The 18,387-nt window shown below is 43.1% G+C and overlaps 1 protein-coding gene across 1 annotated transcript; it reads right to left on the reverse strand.

Annotated features, from left to right (window-relative positions):
* Nucleotides 1–13,927: 13,927 nt before the first annotated feature.
* Nucleotides 13,928–17,790, reverse strand: LOC136460585 (uncharacterized). The gene is made up of 6 exons (XM_066460231.1): nucleotides 17,762–17,790; nucleotides 15,414–17,681; nucleotides 15,101–15,341; nucleotides 14,449–14,787; nucleotides 14,132–14,340; nucleotides 13,928–13,979 (listed from the first exon to the last, which is right to left on the reverse strand). Exons 1-6 carry the CDS (start codon nucleotides 17,788–17,790, stop codon nucleotides 13,928–13,930), a joined length of 3,138 nt encoding a protein of 1,045 aa, XP_066316328.1.
* Between the last annotated feature and the right edge of the window lie 597 nt (nucleotides 17,791–18,387).

Consider the following 18,387-nt stretch of genomic DNA (forward strand, 5'->3'; position numbering starts at 1 on the left):
TGAAGGTAATATGGGTAAGTTTGAAAGTTAGATCGGTTTACTCTAATCCAAAGGGGAATTCTTGTTTGAACGCATGTGTACTTTTAAGGAGTGAAAGCATCGATGCAACTCCTGATCCATTTACTGAGTTTAGCTTTGCTAAGGGACTACCAAAGGTTAAGCTTGGGGAAGTTTGTTGATGGAAGTTAACAACCATTATAAACTATCAATATAACATATATAAGGGCATAAATATAATCACCAACGATGGTCTAGGGGTTTAAACTAACAAATTCCATGAGTTTTGGTGAATCTATATTTTCTGCAAGATTTATCTAGAAAACCCTCAAGGTGGACCTAGATGTCAGACTTAATCGCACTTATCCACAGTGAAAACAACCCCCAAAAGTTTCTAGAAGACTCGAGAGGACACCACACTGAAGCAGAGGGTGAGGCGCTGCTAGGTGGGGTGGGCTGGCCCCACCTATATTCTAGCCGGCCCCTGAGGCCCACCTGTTAGCCCTCGTTGCCATGTTGGTTCTCCACCGCCTCCTAGATTGCATCTACGCCATTTATTCAAGTTGGTTTGATCCAAGGGCTCATGATTGATGCTTCGACCTATATATACCAGCCCCTGTCACCCCCTGGAAGCATTCATGTCAATTGAGAAGATAGAAACCCTAATCATCCTTAGAGCTCCACCATATTTTAGGGCATAGCTAGTTAGTCTAGGTCTATAGGGAGGCAAGCAGGTTTCGCTTGGATTCCTGATCGTGTCAAGAGTGTGGTTTGGTATAATCTTTGTACCCCCTGTATTTTGTATCTCTCATTACTTTTATATGTATGCTACAATTGTAATGACAACATTATTCATATCGTTTATGTTTCTAGTTATCATGTTTATGGTCTACTTTGATTATATACTTAGTATAGCTAGATTATCCTTATATTTATGCATAAGTTCATATAGCACTCACTCTAAGGTACCATGGGTGAGTGGTCGACATTGTTTAAGTGTGGTGCTTATACGTTGCTTACCTGTGGATACACCCTATATTCTGGGTCATGTGGTAGATCACGGATGTGACACTCCCATTGAGTCCTTTGTAGTCCACTCCCCGAATATAGGTATACAAGTAGGATCTAGTTACGAAGAAAGACAAACATTGTTCTTAATCTTCCTTAGTAATATCCCTTATGTATAGATATAAAGTTGATCTTAGCCATGACTACTAGGTGTAATTGCACTAATCAATGTATGCGTTGACTTATAATTAAGAATGACTTACCCCTATTGTGAGTAGAATATTGGTTATGATTTACTTCTCCATCAATAGCATAAGTGTCGACAAAATATCGTTGGAAGTCCTCCTAGGAGTATCCCACGAAGGTAGATTGATCGGCAGAGATGCTTGTAATCGAAAATAAGAAGACAACAAAGACACAAGAGTTAGACAGGTTTGGGCCATCAGCACGACGTAATACCCTACTCCTGTGGTCTGTTGGATTATATTGGCTATTGTATGATATCGCATGTGTTTGGAGGGGGTCCCTGCTCGCCTTATATAGTTTTGGGGGTAGAGTTATAAGTCAGTTAGATCTAGGAGATAATCGGAAAGTAATAACAGATTACTAGAATCATGGGATCATACGTATCCTAACAGATCTTGTAGTATCTTCAAGATATATTCCTGGTGTCTTGCGGGACATGCCAAGCAGCACCGTGCTCCGCAAGGCTTTGTCTTGTGGGCTGGGCCACCCCTGGGGGCACAACCCATGTGGTTTGCCGTGGGTATCCGGGGTCGTACCCCCCACAACTAGTCCTCATGCGCCTTATATCTGTTGTGCAACGCCGTCTTGAGCTTGTTCGAGCAGGTGCAAACAAAGTCGAGAAGTTAGACTCATGGTTCGACCACCGTGATGAGTTGTCGAGTAGTTGTGAACCATCACCAAGCAGTGTATCCCAAGTAAGGCTTGCCATAAGGATGTAAGGAGCTCAAGTTCAAAATCAAAAATTTCCTCATAGTGGACCAAGTGTGCTCACTTAGAGTCCGACCACGAGAAAGGGAGATAGTCTTCTTCAACTTCAGGAGGCATAGAGTCTTCTAGATTAAAACAAACACACTCACCGCAAGGTGAAGTGTGCCCACTTAGTCCCCGAGCCTGACAGTAGGTGACGTAGTCACATGGTGCTAGGGTCCAAAGTAGAAGAAAAGCAGAAGATTAGCCAAGCAGGCAGCCAACCCCTGGGCATAGCCCCAAAATGAGAAAAGCATATCCACCGCAAGGTGAAGTGTGCTCACTTAGTCCTCGAGCCTAATAGTAGGTGACATGGTCACATGGTGCCAGGGTCAGAAACAATAGTCAATAGAAAAAGTCCCCAGTGTGGTGAGGAAAAAAGTCATATTGATGACGTAGTCCCCGAGCCACAAGTGGAAATCGTGGAGAAAACAAATCGTGGAGAAAAAACCAGAGTAATGGCTGTATAGTAGAAGTTACTGAGCCTTAATGGATTGCAGAGAAGTCAGCGAGTATTTGGTGAGTAGTAACAAATTGTGGTGAAAAATGGGTGATATGGGATGTAGTTGCATGAAAGCCCAGGTAATGGCCCAACACGCCGTTTCGGAGAATTCGGAGAGGCGCAAATCGTGGGGCAGTTTCCCAAAAACCCTTGAATGCAAAAAGTGGGGGGAGTGCTTTATAACTATGCCACCGCACTTTGTGCTCCCACCTTTGCCACTTCGTCTTCCACCTCAGCCCTCATGCTTCCCGATTCATATTCACACGCCCTTCCACCGCCAATCCCAAACCAGATCTAAGAGATGGTGCCGAAGAGGGGAGTTGGAAACCTAAAGGAGGCGGCGACCAAAGCCAGCCATGACAATGAGTGGGTGCCATCGCTCATGGGGGAGGCAGAGATCAATGGGATGGTGGAGGCAGGCGTTCTTCCTGACCGTGTCACCACCGGATGGTGGCCGGCCTACGGTGAGCCCTACCTGATGCTGCATACCGATGAAGCTGTAGTGTTTGAAGATTATTTCTAGCGCGGGTTAAGATTTCCTGTTCATCCTTTCTTGAGGGATCTGCTGGAATTCTAGGGAGTTTATCTGTGCAATCTCCACCCAAACACCATCTTGCACATCATGATTTTTATCCATTTCTGTGAGGCGTGTCTCAGAATTCTTCCCAACTTCAACCTCTTTCGGCACCTGTTCTAGCTGAAGAAGAAGGCTAGTAGAGGTTCCAGGGTGGTCAGCAGTGTGTATCTACAACTCTGCAATGGGATGGTAGGTGAGTACATCACTGTACTACTGAACACTTCGCTGAAGGGGTGGAAGGCCAGGTGGTTCTAGATGAAGCAGAGCCATCTTGCCATCCGCTGTGACATCGACCACATCCCGGAAAACCAGAAGAGGTGGTCAGAGAAGCCGAGCAATGGTGATATGGATTAGGTGAAGGAGCTTCTCGGCCTGATAAAAGGCGTGAAGATGAATGGCGCTCTGGTGGCGGCGACCTTCATAGTGCGCCACGTCTAGCCCTGTAAGGAGAGGGCCCACGCAGGCTTTGACTTCAAGGGGGACACTGATGGTACTCGGGAGAGGACGAAGAGGCTGTTGAGGGATGATGTGATATGCCGAGCAGCCAAACTATTCAATCCCAATGCCTCGTTCAGCGTGTTAGGGCAGACTAGAGCCTTCAACTGCATGAACCCACATCCTCAGGTAAAAATCTCAACTGTTTGCTCCTGATGCATTTATCATGTACCATTGCCGAGCAGTGAAATGATTCACTTATGGTAAGATCCATTTGAAGGAATGAGCATCGTACTTCTTAGGCGTGTCAAGGAGCGATTGGCCAAAGGCAGTGGACGCCCAGCCAACAACCTAGCCTGATGAAGGTGCCATCAGCGCCTCATTGGAGTCTAGAGGCGCAGACACTGGTCGGACGAAGAGTCCCCACCAGTGTTAGAGAAAGTCCAAGGGAAAAGGGTGGTGACAGATGAGCTAGCCTAGAAGAAGAGGAAGACAGCGGGTGTAGCTCCCCGCAAGCTAGGCGACATCTCGCTTGGCGGTGTCCAGACCACATGGATGTAGAGTGCGGCAATGTCCAAGTGGTCGAACAACGACAGGGCTCCAGTAGCTCCTCCTCCGAGCAGGATAGGACCCCAAGTGGAGTCGAAAGGAGGGGAGGGAGTCCCTGAGCAATAGGTGAAAGAAGTCCCCGAGCAGCAGGCGAAGAGTGTCCTCGAGCGATAGGCGGAGGAGAGGCCAATGGTGGGGGCCATGAGACCTACAGCCTAGGGCACGTGGGTTGACCCTAGAGCCATGACTGGGGGCTCGGGGAGGCAGCGCTGATTTAGAACCATCTACCAAGAAGCCGACGTGTAAGTATCCTTGCCTTGAATTCATTTTGCCATCGGATCCTTATAGTTTGCGGTGATTGACGAGCTAATCTGATGCAGAGCGAAGCATCCAGATGATTTGAATCCATCCATCCAGACTGGTCAATAGCCGGGGGCTAGTCCCGTCGCTGAGGCAATACCGATAGACCCCGTCCTGGAGTCCCTAGGCGCTTAGCGGCCTGCGAAGGAGTCAACCACCGCTGCGGATGGACTTGGCGGTAGAGAACAGTTGGCGCCGACGGCAGACGAGTCGATGGCGATGCCAGAGGCAACGGCGAGACCGCTGGGTTTCGGAGGCGGATGCTGGAGTTGCCACCGTCGAGCCAAAGTCTGGAGCGAAGAAACTGGTGGTGCTAGAGGAGTAGGCGGCACTCCCTAAAACATCAAAGGGTGTGGTCGGACACACCGTGTGGCCATTGAGCCCCTAGATGGCGCCACCGGCTGCGGAGGAAGAGGATGAGGTGGAAGAGATTAAGCGTGAGGAAACACGACCTCAAATCGTCCGGATCCTCCACAAGCGGGGCGGTGAAGTGGTGGTCATGGAAGAAGAGGACACCACCAAGGAGGTCAGGAGGCTAGGGTCCACCCTTTCCACGGTGATGAAACAGATCAAGGTTAGTATGTGTGTCATAAATGTTTGTCTTTGACGTTGGAGATTGGAGTTCTTCATGATCTTGGTGGTTTTGTAGGTCATAGCATGAACTACCGAGCAATGGCTGTAGCTGATCAAGAGGATGGAGCCCCTCACCGAGGAGAATGCAAAGCTGAAGGAGGCAGTGAGGCTTATGGCGAAAAACATCTAGAGGGCCCAGCGTGAGCGGGATCTTGCCGAATCTAACACATGGGATCTGGAATACCAAAAGGGGGACTTATCCGAGCAGCTGGTGACCATGTCTGAGCAGTTGCATGGTAGCTCCGAGCAATTGGAGCGTAGCTCTGAGAAGCTGAGAAGCCTCTCCGAGCAGAAAAAAGGTACTATGGATCGGTGAACTTTTTCTGTATTGCCGAACAACTTTAATGTTGCTGACGATCGTCACTTTTATAGAACAAGATGCAGAGCTTGGCCAGTTGCATTAGATCATTGGTCAGCTCCAGGAGGTGAAGGAGAAGGCGTCTGGGCGAGCAGAAAAACTAGCCGAGGAGCTAAAAGGTGAGTACTTCATGGTCAGAGTTATTGCTGAAGTGACTTCTTCATTTGACAGATCCTTTTGGTGCCTACAGAATACAGTCAAAGGACCAAGGACCAGTTCAACGTGCTAGAGCTAGAGGTGCAAACTCAGAGGCGAAAGCTCAACGTCATGGTCACTGGAGTTAGGCCGGTGCTTGACTGCATCGACGTGGAGGTAGCTCCTTAGCCCGACGATAGGCCGCCTCATCTGGACACCATCATCGATAGGTGCAAGGCGGCATGGGAGAACTTCAAAAGCTTCAACCACGATGCCACTGTCTCCGCCGTGACCCATGCCCTGGCAGTAGTCTGGTCTCATTACCCTACCATCGATCTACGAGCGATAGGGGCCAGATTCGCTAGAGGGTCTAGTGCGACGAAGCAGCAGGAGCTGGAAGATGAGGTGGAGGATGCAGCGAAGAGGCTTGCCAGAGACATCGACCTATTCAGCGAAGTGGTCGGAGAGGGCCAAATATAGTGACCTTCTTGGAGAGTAATCTGTAATAGCTAGAGAGGATAGTTAAAATGTGCAAGGATGTAGACAAACATTTATGTATGTGAATAAATGTTGTAAACTGACATGTGCATGTTTATGCCATTTGCCAGTATTTTGGTGAAAAATAGATCTAATGTTAACCCTAACGTGATTATACGTGGTATAAGTAGTGTTCAAGCAGTTAGTTCGTTACTGGGCTCTAGGCCTTGGCTAGCCCGTATTCCATAACATCGAGCGCAGAGCCCGTGCACATGTAGGAGGGTAGGCATGACCGAGGAACCACAGCCGACCACCCATAACGCAGAGCGCAGAGCGCAGAGCCATAGCATGTGTAGGGAGAGATCAGAGACTGGGTCTTCTCCAAAAAAACATAGAGCAAAACATGTGATGCTCGGCGGTTGGTGAAATATCTAGGAGATATGGAGAAACGTGGTAAAGCGTTTATGGAGATCACGTATTGGAGTTTGTTAAGGAGTAGCTTAGAGCTGGCGACCGCAAATGGAGATTAAACCGTAATGGAGAAATAATGGAGACAAATTATGGCGATAAAAACTTCATTCATTATGGAGTGGAGAGTACATATCTAGAGTGTTTCAAGGATAGAAATGTAAAAGGTGCTCGATGTGCCATGAATTGGGGATATTGATTCTGTCCAAGTCACATAGCTAGTAAGACCCTTGTCAGGTAACCTCTTTGACCACGTAAGCCCCTTCCCAAGGGGAGGAGAGCTTGTGCATCCCTTTGGTTTTCTGTTTTCTGTGGAGAACGAGGTCGCCGACAGCAAATGAACGACCTTTGATGTTTTGGTTGTAGTATCTTCATAAGCCTTCTAGGTATTTAGCTATGCAGATGCAAGTGATCAGGTGTTCCTCTTTGGCCCTGTCGACGTCCTCTGTCCGAATAGCTATGACTTGCTCTTCATTATAATGTTCCACCCTAGGTGCTTGGAAGGCAATGTCCATTGGAAGTATGACTTCTGAGCCATAGACCAAAAAGTATGGAGACACACCAGTGCTGTGACTAGCTTGAGTGCACAGTCCCTAGACCACAGCTGGGAACTCTTTGAGCCATGTGCCCGGATGCTTTTCCTCTTTCTGATATAGCCTCTTTTTGAGGGCATCAAGGATCATACCGTTCGCCCATTCGACCTGGCTGTTGGCTCTAGGATGGGCAATGAAGATGTTATTTGACAAAGATGCATCGGTCTTCGTAGAAGTCCCAAAAATGATGACCAGTGAATGTAGTTCCGAGGTCGGTGATAATGTTGTTCGGGAGACTGAATCTGTGGATGATATCTTCGAAGAGCTTGACTGCCTTCTTTGAAGTAGCCGAAACAAGTGGTTTGTATTTGATCCACTTGGAGAACTTGTCAATGGCAACGTACACATACCGGAAACCACCTAGAGCTAGCTTAAAAGGCCCAATCATGTCTAGTCTCCAACATGCAAAAGGCCAAGAAGCTAGGATGGTTTGCAACTCCTGCGCTGGCACGTGTATTTGCTTGGCGAAAAATTGCCATCCTTCACAACATTAGATGAGGTCTTCTGCGTTAGTGATGGCCGTGGGCCAGTAAAAACCAGCTCGGAAAGCTTTGCTGACTAGGCTTCTCGAGGCCGTGTGGTTGCCATAGGAACCAGAGTGAATCTCAAGAAGTAGTTTCACTCCCTCTTCTTGGCTGATGCATTTCTGTAGTATTCCTTCCTTGGCACTTTTCCTCATCAAGTTCCTATCTACCAGCACATAATGCTTGCTGCGCTGGATTAGGTGTTCAGTTTTAGTCTTGTCGGCGGGTACGTCGATGCTGGTGAGGTACTTGATGAACTTTTCCCTCTAGTCGGCGGCCAGCGAAGGTACTGTAAGTACCAACTACTCAGCGGGGGGTATTTCTTGAACTTCCTTCTCTTCCCTAATAGATGCCATAAAGAGGTCTTGAATGAAGACCCTAGGCGGAATTGCAGCATGAGAAGAGCCTATCTTAGATAGGTGGTCAGCAAGCTGATTTTGATCTCGTACCACGTGGTGGTACTCGATACCATAGAACTTCCCTTCGAGTTTCCTGATTTTGGCGCAGTATGCATCCATCTTCTCACTGGAATAGGACCAATCTTTGTTGAGTTGGTTGATGACTAGCGCAGAGTCTCCAAATACCATGAGGCATTTAACGCCGACCTCGACGGCTATACGAAGTCCGTGGAGACATGTTTCATATTCAGCGACATTGTTGGAGGCTGGAAAATGAATTCGAAGAACGTATCAAAGCTTATCTTTGGTCGGCATAATGAATAAAATGTCAGCGCCAGCACCATTGATGTTGAGGGCACCATTGAAGTACATCACCCAGTGCTCGGGGCAAGTAGCAGGGATGGGCTCTTGTATCTCGGTCCACTCGGCGATGAAGTTGGCTTGCACCTGTGATTTGATGGTAGGCCTGCTTCTGAATTCGATGGAGTAAGTGCCAAGCTCGATAGCCTAGTTGATGATGCGGCCATTGGCCTCTTTGTTGCAGAGGATGTCAACCAAAGGGAACTTGGTGACCATGGTGATCTTGTAATACTCGAAGTAATGGCGGAGCTTGCGTGACGTGATCAGAATAGCATATAACCATTTCTGAACTTGAGGATAACGAGTTTTAGACTCATTAAGGACCTCGCTGATGAAGTAGACCGGACATTGTACCTTATAGGCATGTCCGGCCTCCTCACGTTCGACGATGATAGCTATGCTAACGACACGAGAAGTGGCGGCGATGTAGATCAGTAGAGTTTCGTCTGGTCAAGGCGCTGTCATGATTGGACGCTTTGTTAGACACAACTTGAGCCGCTCGAAAGCTATGTCTGCCTCATTCGACTAGGAGAAGTCACTATAACACAACATACCTTTGCCGACACTTTTTATTGTAGGCAAAGGCCACCTTTGCCGACAGATAACCTCCCGCGAAAAGTTTTGCCGACAGTTTAGAAACAGTTGCGCTAGAAGCCGTCGGCGAAACTTTTGCCGACAGTTAACAGAATCGCCGACACTTTATATGTAGGCAAATGCTCTACCTACGCCGACAGTTGAACCTTTGCCGACAGTTGATCCTTTGCCGACAGTTAAGACCTACGCCGACAGTTAATGCCTTTGTCGACAGTTTGTATGTTGGCCAAACCATTTCCAAGGTGTTTTACAAACCATACCCTGCAAAAAAAATGGCAAAACTGCATAGATATAATTATAATTAAAATAATTTGACAAATCAACTTTTGCTCATATAGAAGGCATCACATTGAACAAATTCACTTGATTTTTGTATAAATAATATATTAGATCTTCCATACATACACCAACTTGATATATATATATATATATATATATATATATATATATATATATATATATATATATATATATATATATATATATATATATATCTATATATATAGCAGGTCAAGTACATAGAGCCATATAGGTCCAAGATATAGATTAGTCAGTTACATACATATATATAGACATAGTACAAGTCTTGTATTAATTGGTTATGACTAAGGCTCCATGGTTGCTGCCACTCCAAAATATGGTTGCTGCCACTCCATGGTTGCTGCCACTCTTTGCTGCCACTCCAAAATATGGTTGCTACCATATGGTTGCTGCCACTCCATGGTTGCTGCCACTCCAAAATACTTGACACCAGCTTCGTGCACATATGGTTGCTGCCACTCTACAGAACATGTAATAGCTCTTTGATCGAACCTCAAAAGCTTGCCAATCCAAAATACTTGCAACACCACATAGTACCTAACATGAAAAAATGTGAAATATCACTGTAATGTGCTTTGTACATTAACTCCTAATATGAAATACACAGTATGTAAAATTCCAAAATTATGGGACACATTTATATTGCTATGTGTAGATGGCACCTTGAATTGACACATTTATATTATAGCAGCTAAGAGGACCTTGAATTGACACATTTATATTGCTATGTTTTCTACTCCATAAGCTCTGTTTTCCTGGCATACTTGCCTCAGATGAGCTACTACTACAAGGGCACTACAAAGGTGAACTCCTGGAAAGGTGAAGACGCCCATGCAAAATGCATACACCAGCCACAGAAAAGGCACAAAAGCAAATGAAGGGTTGCGATCACCAGGACAGTCAAGTGAAAACTTTAGGCCTTCAGGGGAAAGTCTAACTTGGCCATAGTGCGAAGTCAGAAGATGAGAATCACCATTTTGACATGCATTCACCATCTGCATCATCTTCTATGACTTTGTTCAGATCTTTAGATTACAATTATCAAGTGATTAAACATTATTTATGCTGCCCAATGTGATGTGGCCATGTGGCAGTAGACACTTATGTCTTCCGCTAGCTATTCTACACTAATTTAGTTGGCTATTCGACTATTTGCTTATGTCCTAGATGGCTGGACAAGTCTGAAACTACTTATTGTTTAAGCTTTAGCTTGATAAATTCTTATGTACTGTGTGACTATGTGAGTGGCTGGGTGTCACCTACTCACATATGTGTTATGTGTATTGTCACTACTATCTACTATGTGACTCCTTATTGCTTCCTGCTGAAAATCCCTTACTTCTTTTGGCAATAATTTGCTTAGCGCTTCTATATGCCTTAGCGCTTCTATAGCAGCTGTTATAGCGTGCTTAGTGTTTTTTTTCAGAAGGCGCCGCTAAATGCTTTAGCCCGCAATTTAAAACACTGCAACAGACATACACATTTCATGGGTTTGGACTTCAAATGTTAAGTTCCCTAGCTAATAAGTGGAGTAAAAATATGAACAATAACCCACTACCAGTTTGCCATCTTCCTTCCTAGATGCAATCATCAATAAGCAAAAACTATTTCATATTTACACAAAGGAAACGCTTGAATACTGCATACTTGTTCGTCCCAGCTGAACAAAATTATACATTGCAGCCTTATTATTGGGTCACATGGTATTTCTAACCTATAGTGGACAAAATTATACAAGAGCAATATAGATCACTCTTAAATGGATGTAGCACTCAGATGTAACACATGATAGCAAGTGAAGGCAACATGAGTAACGATGAGTGACATCTGTGTACCAGTCATGTAACTGTATCAACCACAAGATTGTATAAGACAGATACCTGACTATGACTGGACAACACAAAACATAGTACTGTATCATACATCTTTAAATAAGGCAGATTACATATCCCAGGCATGTAACTGTGTTCAGCCAAAGGAATAAGGCAGACACCTGAGCAGAGAGCCAGAGACCTTATCTGTCTCAGTATGCTCATGTGAGTTACAGCCTTACAGGAGCTACTTCGTCAAGTGCAATAGTATCTACATGAGCTTGAGAGGAGCATGGAGAAGGTTTTGCATACATGAATAACTATTTTTTTGAACAGTTGCAATTAACCAATGCAATTAACAAATAGTTATGGCTTCCTCTGCTAGCTAAATATATACATCAAAATGTTCAAGTAAAATACCTTCAAGTTGTGCCACCACCTTTTGACTGCTGCAATGACTTCTTGTCATCCTTCATCTAGTAGAAAACAAATATATTACTAAGAGCATACTGAGACTTCTTGTCATCCTTCAAGAATATAAAGAGGTTAGACCATTACTCTGTCATGTGGCCAAGCAATGCATCTCCCACGAGCCTCTAGAATGGTGGTGACCCCTTCATATGGACGGGGCAGTACAGCGTTCCTCATAAACACATGGTTAACAACCACTTCACAGAACTACACGCCAAGAGCAGTACCCCCAACAATAGCCCTTGGGTTCTTTGTTTGAACGGTAGCCTTTGCCACAGCAACTTCATAGGGCCTTACTACATTATATAGTATCACATCTCTGCCACCCTAAAGCGTAAAATATATTTTAGTAGGGTAAAAATACTAATACCAATGCAATATGGTCTGATTCAGCTTAAAGGCCTAGCAAGGACACAAAGGAAATTACCTCATTATGTTGCTCCTCTTGAAGGACCACTCGTCTACTCAAAAAGTCATCATCATCATATAAGTGCATATCAGCCATATCATCCCTTGCATATGATCTAGCATCTTGTTCTTGTTCTTCATGTACTTCTTCATCATGATAGGTTGGTGTAGCCCTCAAGCTCTAAATCAAAGTAAAAACCGTTGAACAATTATTGCACTGACAATGACAAAAATGTAAGAGATAAAGGTTAACAGTTACCACGTGTGTTGCTGAGTTTGATCCATGGGGGGTGCTATTGGCATTCTGTTGCTGCAGCAATCTATCTAGAGTTTCTTGAATTATGTCTAGACGGTTTGTTAGATCTTCCACTCTCTTATCAGATTGCCGATGAGCTTCTATCTCCATTTGAAGCCTTGTTGATGTGTATTTTCTAGCTCCAGGCATTTCCAAATCTACTGGACTTGGCCCCAAACCCACAACACGAACATATCCATTCTTCTCTGCCCCACAAACATAGGAATAAGCATCACCTTCCTGGATACTCTTGTCTCTCAGTACAGGATTATCTCTAATTGCATCTTGAAGTGCATTCTGCAGCAAGCAAAAAAATTAGTAAAATATGATGGCATAAGAAATTGTTGTGTTTATCACACTTACAATTGTTGTTCCAGCTCCTTTATGAGGTACTCCATTCTTGTGTGTGTGAGTTTTGATAAACAATTCATCTCTATGAGGGGTACGCCCTAGCTCCTCACCCTAAACCATATATATGTTATTGTAGTTACAGGATACGAAGAAAGGGAAAACAAACTAAAAAAGACGTTGCATACCATTTCAGTACCAACACGTGCATGACTCTTACTCCCAGTTGTATGGTTTTGGGTCAGCTTTGAATGGTTTGCTTTCCCCCTCAAAGAACGGGCCTACCAAATTATTTCATGTTTATAATTCTGTGCCACATACATTATGAAAATGAGCGAGTAATATGTAACTTACAGCTGCCTCCGGAGACCTCCAATGATTAACTAGCCACTTCCAGTCATCCAGATGAACTCTGTCATCGCACAGAGCAAACAGTTCATCATCTTCCATGTCATCATCATACACCTTTTTCAATTTTGCTTTAAACTCCTTCCACTTCATAGCTGCTGTCTTCATAAACCAATTGAAGACACAGTTGTCTACTTGCCAATATAGTTGTACAACACACAAATAATAAGTTAGGACTCAATCACATGACTGTAGTAGGTAGATTTGCAACCAATTTCACTACCTATGCATCTGTCCAAAGCTTGTACTTTTTGCGTGGACAGACCTTCCTCCAATCATCATGTGCAATTGGGAAACCCTTTGTTCGCACAAGTGTTCCAATGAAGTTAGCAAATTTAGTGCCTGATGGTCCGCAAGGTTGACCACACGCATTGACATCCAATTGGAGTTTAGGCTTATTTTGCCTTGCATAGATATCAGCCTTTGTAGTAGGTCCTCGAACATTTTTTTTGGGCTATTCGGGAACATCTGGAAAACAATTACAGCATAGTACACCCAACTTAGGTATGCATGATGCATTGCATTATTAGTTGTCACAACATAGAGACGAATACCTTCATTAAGTTGATTCTTAGGATGTTCATTCATAGCTTCCATATCAACATGTGCGTCACTTATTCTAGAGCTAGATCGTAGGTTACGTCCAGTTGCCTCAACAGGAGTTCGGGTCTACATTTGGGGACACAATTAGTGCAGATTTCCATAGACACTTCACAGAATTCTTTGAGAACATATATTTCAGAGTCATGGAATACATACCTTTTTATTTTTGTTTGTTTGATGCATTGAGCTAAGTTGTTGTGCAGTAGCTTGAATATTCAGTTCTTGCATTTTCTGCACCCTTAGCCGGATGTTTTCATTCCTTTAAGATTCATAAACATTTGGCTCCACGCCATTTTCATAATCAGTTGGCTCCACGGATTTTCTTTTTCCCCTTGCTTTTGACATTGTTTATCCTGCAAAAAATGAAAATGCATTAGTATAGGATTCTCATAAAACAGTAGTGCAAGTATGTAAGCAATCAACAATTAGTTCAGACCAACAAAGCAATTATGTCAAAGAAAAATCTGCATAGCACCAGCAACAATTGATGGTGTTTGAGACTTACTTCCTCTTCCTTTCAGCAACAATGACCCCATCTATATCAGTCCTTACATGTACAACATCTCCAAAAAGACCACTGAGATCAACATTTGCATCCAAATCACTCATTGGGTTACGTATTTCATTTTCAACCGCCATATCATAAAGATCGCGTGGTTTTGACTGGGCAACAGCATACCAATCTGATTCAAGACCTTCCTTAACATAGTAAACCTATACAGCTTGTGATGCCAAGATAAAAGGTTCATCTAACATATTTTCTCCAGTATTAAATAAATGCTTTAAATTAACACTTGTAACCCCAAATTGATCTTTTTTTACCCATTTATGTTGAATGCGATTGTCCACCCAATCACATTTAAACAAAACTATGTTTCCTTTGTTGCGATAGTTTAACTCAATGATTTCTTTGATGATGCCATAGTATATCTTGTTTCTCATAACTAGGTCCACATTGTTTCCATTTTCAAAGCAAGAGGTCTGGGCAACCAAAGCTACTCCACTGCCTTGAACTGGTCTACCCTCATCATAGGAGAACGTATGGAATTTAAATCCATTAATTGCATAGCTATTGTATGTTGTTGCAATCATGAAAGGTTCATTTGCCAAAATATGTATCTCTTTCGGTACTTCTACACCATTTTCAACTAACCCTTCCACCTGTAAATATCACATTATGTCTAGTTAATTTAACTGTATTAGATCTGAACAGAACATGTTAATCACACCTTTACTTACATGCTTTCTAAACCAATCATGAAACGTTTCATGATGGATACGAGTCATTTGTCGCTGATTGTGGCGACCAATTGAGAAAATGTACTCCACATGTTTGCTACAAAGGTGTGGTACCCATTGAGAAATTTATAGATAAGAACACGAGAATTGCAATGTGCCAACTTGTGTGGATTGCTTACTTCAAGTATGGTTCTATCTTATCATAGTTGAACAATACATATCTATGTGCTTGAACCCAAGTCTTGTATTCTACGGATATAGTGCACTTGCCACTCAAAGCTTGCCCTGTGCTTTGGAAGAATGGTGTAGTACAAATTTCACAGTCCATACTTTCACCATTTCCTACTTGTCCAGTCTCATAGCCTTTCAAAAATTTGGAGCAGAAAGTAAGACTCTCATCAAATTTGTAGGCCTCACAAATTGATCCCTCTGGATGACTTCTAGTACGAACAGAGCCCTTCAACTTCATCAAATACCTATGAAGTAACAGTTTTAGCATGGAATCTAACTACAAATATGCTCAATAGCAATTGAAAATAGTTTGGTACCTCTCTACTGCCCACATGCTACGATAGTGTATAGGACCAGCAAGTCTTGCTTGAGCAGGCAGATGCACCATCAAATGAACCATGATATCAAAAAAAGATGGCAGAAATATGGTCTCAAGGACACTTAGTGTCTCAGCTATTTCAGCCTCTAGTTTTTGCATATCACTGATACGAATAGTGGGTGAGTAGATCTTCTTGAAGAAATTGCTCACACGAATTAGTGCTGCACTTACTCTTTCTGGTAGTATATTCCGAACAGCAATGGGAAGTAAGTGCTGCAACAATATGTGGTTGTCATGGCTCTTTAATCCAATTATCTTCTTCTCCTTAACTTGCACATTACGACGCATATCAGATGCATAACCATCTAGGAACTTCACATCCTTCAATACTTGGCAAAATGCTTCCCTATCATCAGGACTCATTGTAAACTGTGCTGGAGGTAAATAAAAGTTATCTTCTACACTAACAGGATGAAGATCACTTCTAATGCCAAGTTTCTGGATGTCCAAGCGAGCATTTAAGTTATCCTTGGATTTTCCATCGGTGTCCAAAAGTGTGTCAATAATATTCTGACACACGTTCTTTTCTATGTGCATAACATCAAAATTATGCCGTAGAAGTAGGTCTTTCCAATATGGCAACTTAAACCAAATGGATTTTCTTTTCCAAACAGTTGGTGGCTCATTAACTTTCTTGCGTTTTCGCTTGGATGGCTCCTCTGTAGTTGGATTGCACTGACGCTTGGCTGGCTTCTTGGTTACTAGGTCCTTTCCGAAGGTTGTGCATATATTGGCTGTCAGCTCCAATATTTCCTCTCCACTAAGAGGTCTAGGTGCTAGCCTAAGTTCTGTGGTACCATCAAATGAATCTGCATCAAACCGAAACTTGTGTTCGGCATCTAAGAATCTACGATGGCCCATGTAGACACACTTGCCTCCCTTTTTTAGTTGGAAAGAACATGTATCTAAGTGGCATTCAGGACATGCAACTTTGCCAGAAGTGACACATGCCACCAAATAACCTAGACCTAGAAAATCAGATATGGTGCAAACTATGGCAGCACGCAGTTGGAAGGGTTCACGCTTAGAAGCATCATATGTTCTTACACCATGAACAAACATTTCTACCATATCATCCACCAGCGGCTCAAGAAAGACATCCATATCACCACAAGGTGCCTTAGGTCCAGGGATCAACAAGGATAGGATGAAATTTGATTGCTTCATACACTTCCAAGGTGGAAGGTTGTATGGGATCAAAATAACAGGCCAAATGCTATAAGTTGATTTCATGGTCCTAAAAGGATTAAAGCCATCGCTAGCTACAGCTAGTCTAAGATTTCGACTCTCTGATGAAAATACTGGATGCTTAGAGTCAAAATCTTTCCAGAAAGGAGCATCAGCAGGATGCCTCAACAAACCATCTTGTGTGCGTCCTTCATCATGCCACCTTGTGTCACTTGCTGTTTTTGAGCACATAAAATACCATTGTAGCCTTTTCTTTATAGGGAAGTAACGCAGAACTTTCCTAGGAACCCTATGCACATGTTTTCCACTAGGACTACTATTTTCTGATTTCCATCTTGAAGTATCACATTTTGGACATACATCTTTCTTTGCATGCTCCTTCCAAAACAGTATGCAATCATTCTCACATGCATGAATTTTCACGTAACCAAGTCCTACACCTTTTGCCATTTTTTTAGCAGCATTAAAGTTTTTTGGAAGTGATGACTCTTCAGGTAAGACATCCTTAAGTAACTCTAATAGCATGTCGAAGCTTTTGTTACTCCATCGCCCAACGAATTTGATATGCAGTAATCTTACAATGAAACGTAGCTTCGAGTACTTACAACCTGGATATAGCTCCTTGCCAGCATCTTCTACCATTTTGTAAAAAGCTTCCATATCCTCATCGTGCTGCTTCGTGTTGTCTACTTCTAAGTCCCCCTGGACATCTAAACCCCCAGCTATGTCTTGAAGTAAACCAGAAATGTCATCCTCTTCATTTGGGTCCCCTACTTCTACCCTTTCATGTTGGCTGCTATTTGTGAAAAAACTGGAACTAGGTTCACCATGATTCACCCATGTTATATACCCATTTGTAAATCCCTCACATATCAAGTGCTCAAGTACAATACTACGGACCCTCCAACAAGAGTTCTTGCATGCCTTGCAGGGACACAAAATCTTATTTCCTTTTGCTGAATTACTAAAGGCAAACTCTAAAAACATATCCACTCCTTCTCTAAACACAAGGGTTTGCCTACAAATGATGATCAAGATATCAGACCAAACACCCTATGCATGTAGATTCTAGTATATGGTCATAGGTTTATTATGTACCTAGGCTGATCCATCCATGTTTTATCCATGACGCACCTTTTACAAAAAGCAGTGTCAAAATAGTGAAATATTACTCCAGTATTTCAGTTCAAGTTTATTAATGTTGACTCATAGATATTAACTCTTTTGGTTCAGTTTTGTAGAATGTATGTTAAAGTTTTGGTTAAGATCAGTATTACCTTAGAGTAGAATTTACTTTTGAGTAGAGTCTGTTAGCTTTTTCTTCACTGGCTTTGTGTAGCTAATGCAGACTCTGATCAAATAGATAAGCACTATCACTCACATTAACACATATCAGGAATGCACTCTCATGGACAATTGTTTCCTGGAGAGTTCAACAAATCCACTTGAAGTTTTTGACTTCCTGATAAGTGATAGCAACCAGTCAGATAGAACATATCAAGATAACTGAAAATTCAGGACTCATATTGTGCAACCTAATGATTTGGTTTTGTTTGCATACAAGTATAAAGATCTGGATTTTTTTGTTTAGTTTTGACACTATATGGCCTTCCAAAAGCTTAACTTATCCCAGAACTATTTTTTCATTAATTTGCAAATAGAGTAGCACTACAATTTTGCAAAGGTCTATCTGGATGAAAAACTATGGCTTGTCGAACTGCAGT

Source organism: Miscanthus floridulus, chromosome 1 (genome assembly GCF_019320115.1).
Source record: "Miscanthus floridulus cultivar M001 chromosome 1, ASM1932011v1, whole genome shotgun sequence".
Lineage (NCBI taxonomy): Eukaryota > Viridiplantae > Streptophyta > Magnoliopsida > Poales > Poaceae > Miscanthus > Miscanthus floridulus.

Bases quoted from the DNA above. Each gene is read 5' to 3' on its own strand.
- LOC136460585 (XM_066460231.1), bottom strand. From the start codon at position 17,790: ATGGATAAAACATGGATGGATCAGCCTAG. The intron at 14,788-15,100 runs GTTCAAGCACAT...TGATATTTACAG, and splicing joins CCGTAGAATACAAGACTTGG to GTGGAAGGGTTAGTTGAAAA. The intron at 13,980-14,131 runs GTAAGTCTCAAA...CATTTTTTGCAG, and splicing joins GTTGCTGAAAGGAAGAGGAA to GATAAACAATGTCAAAAGCA.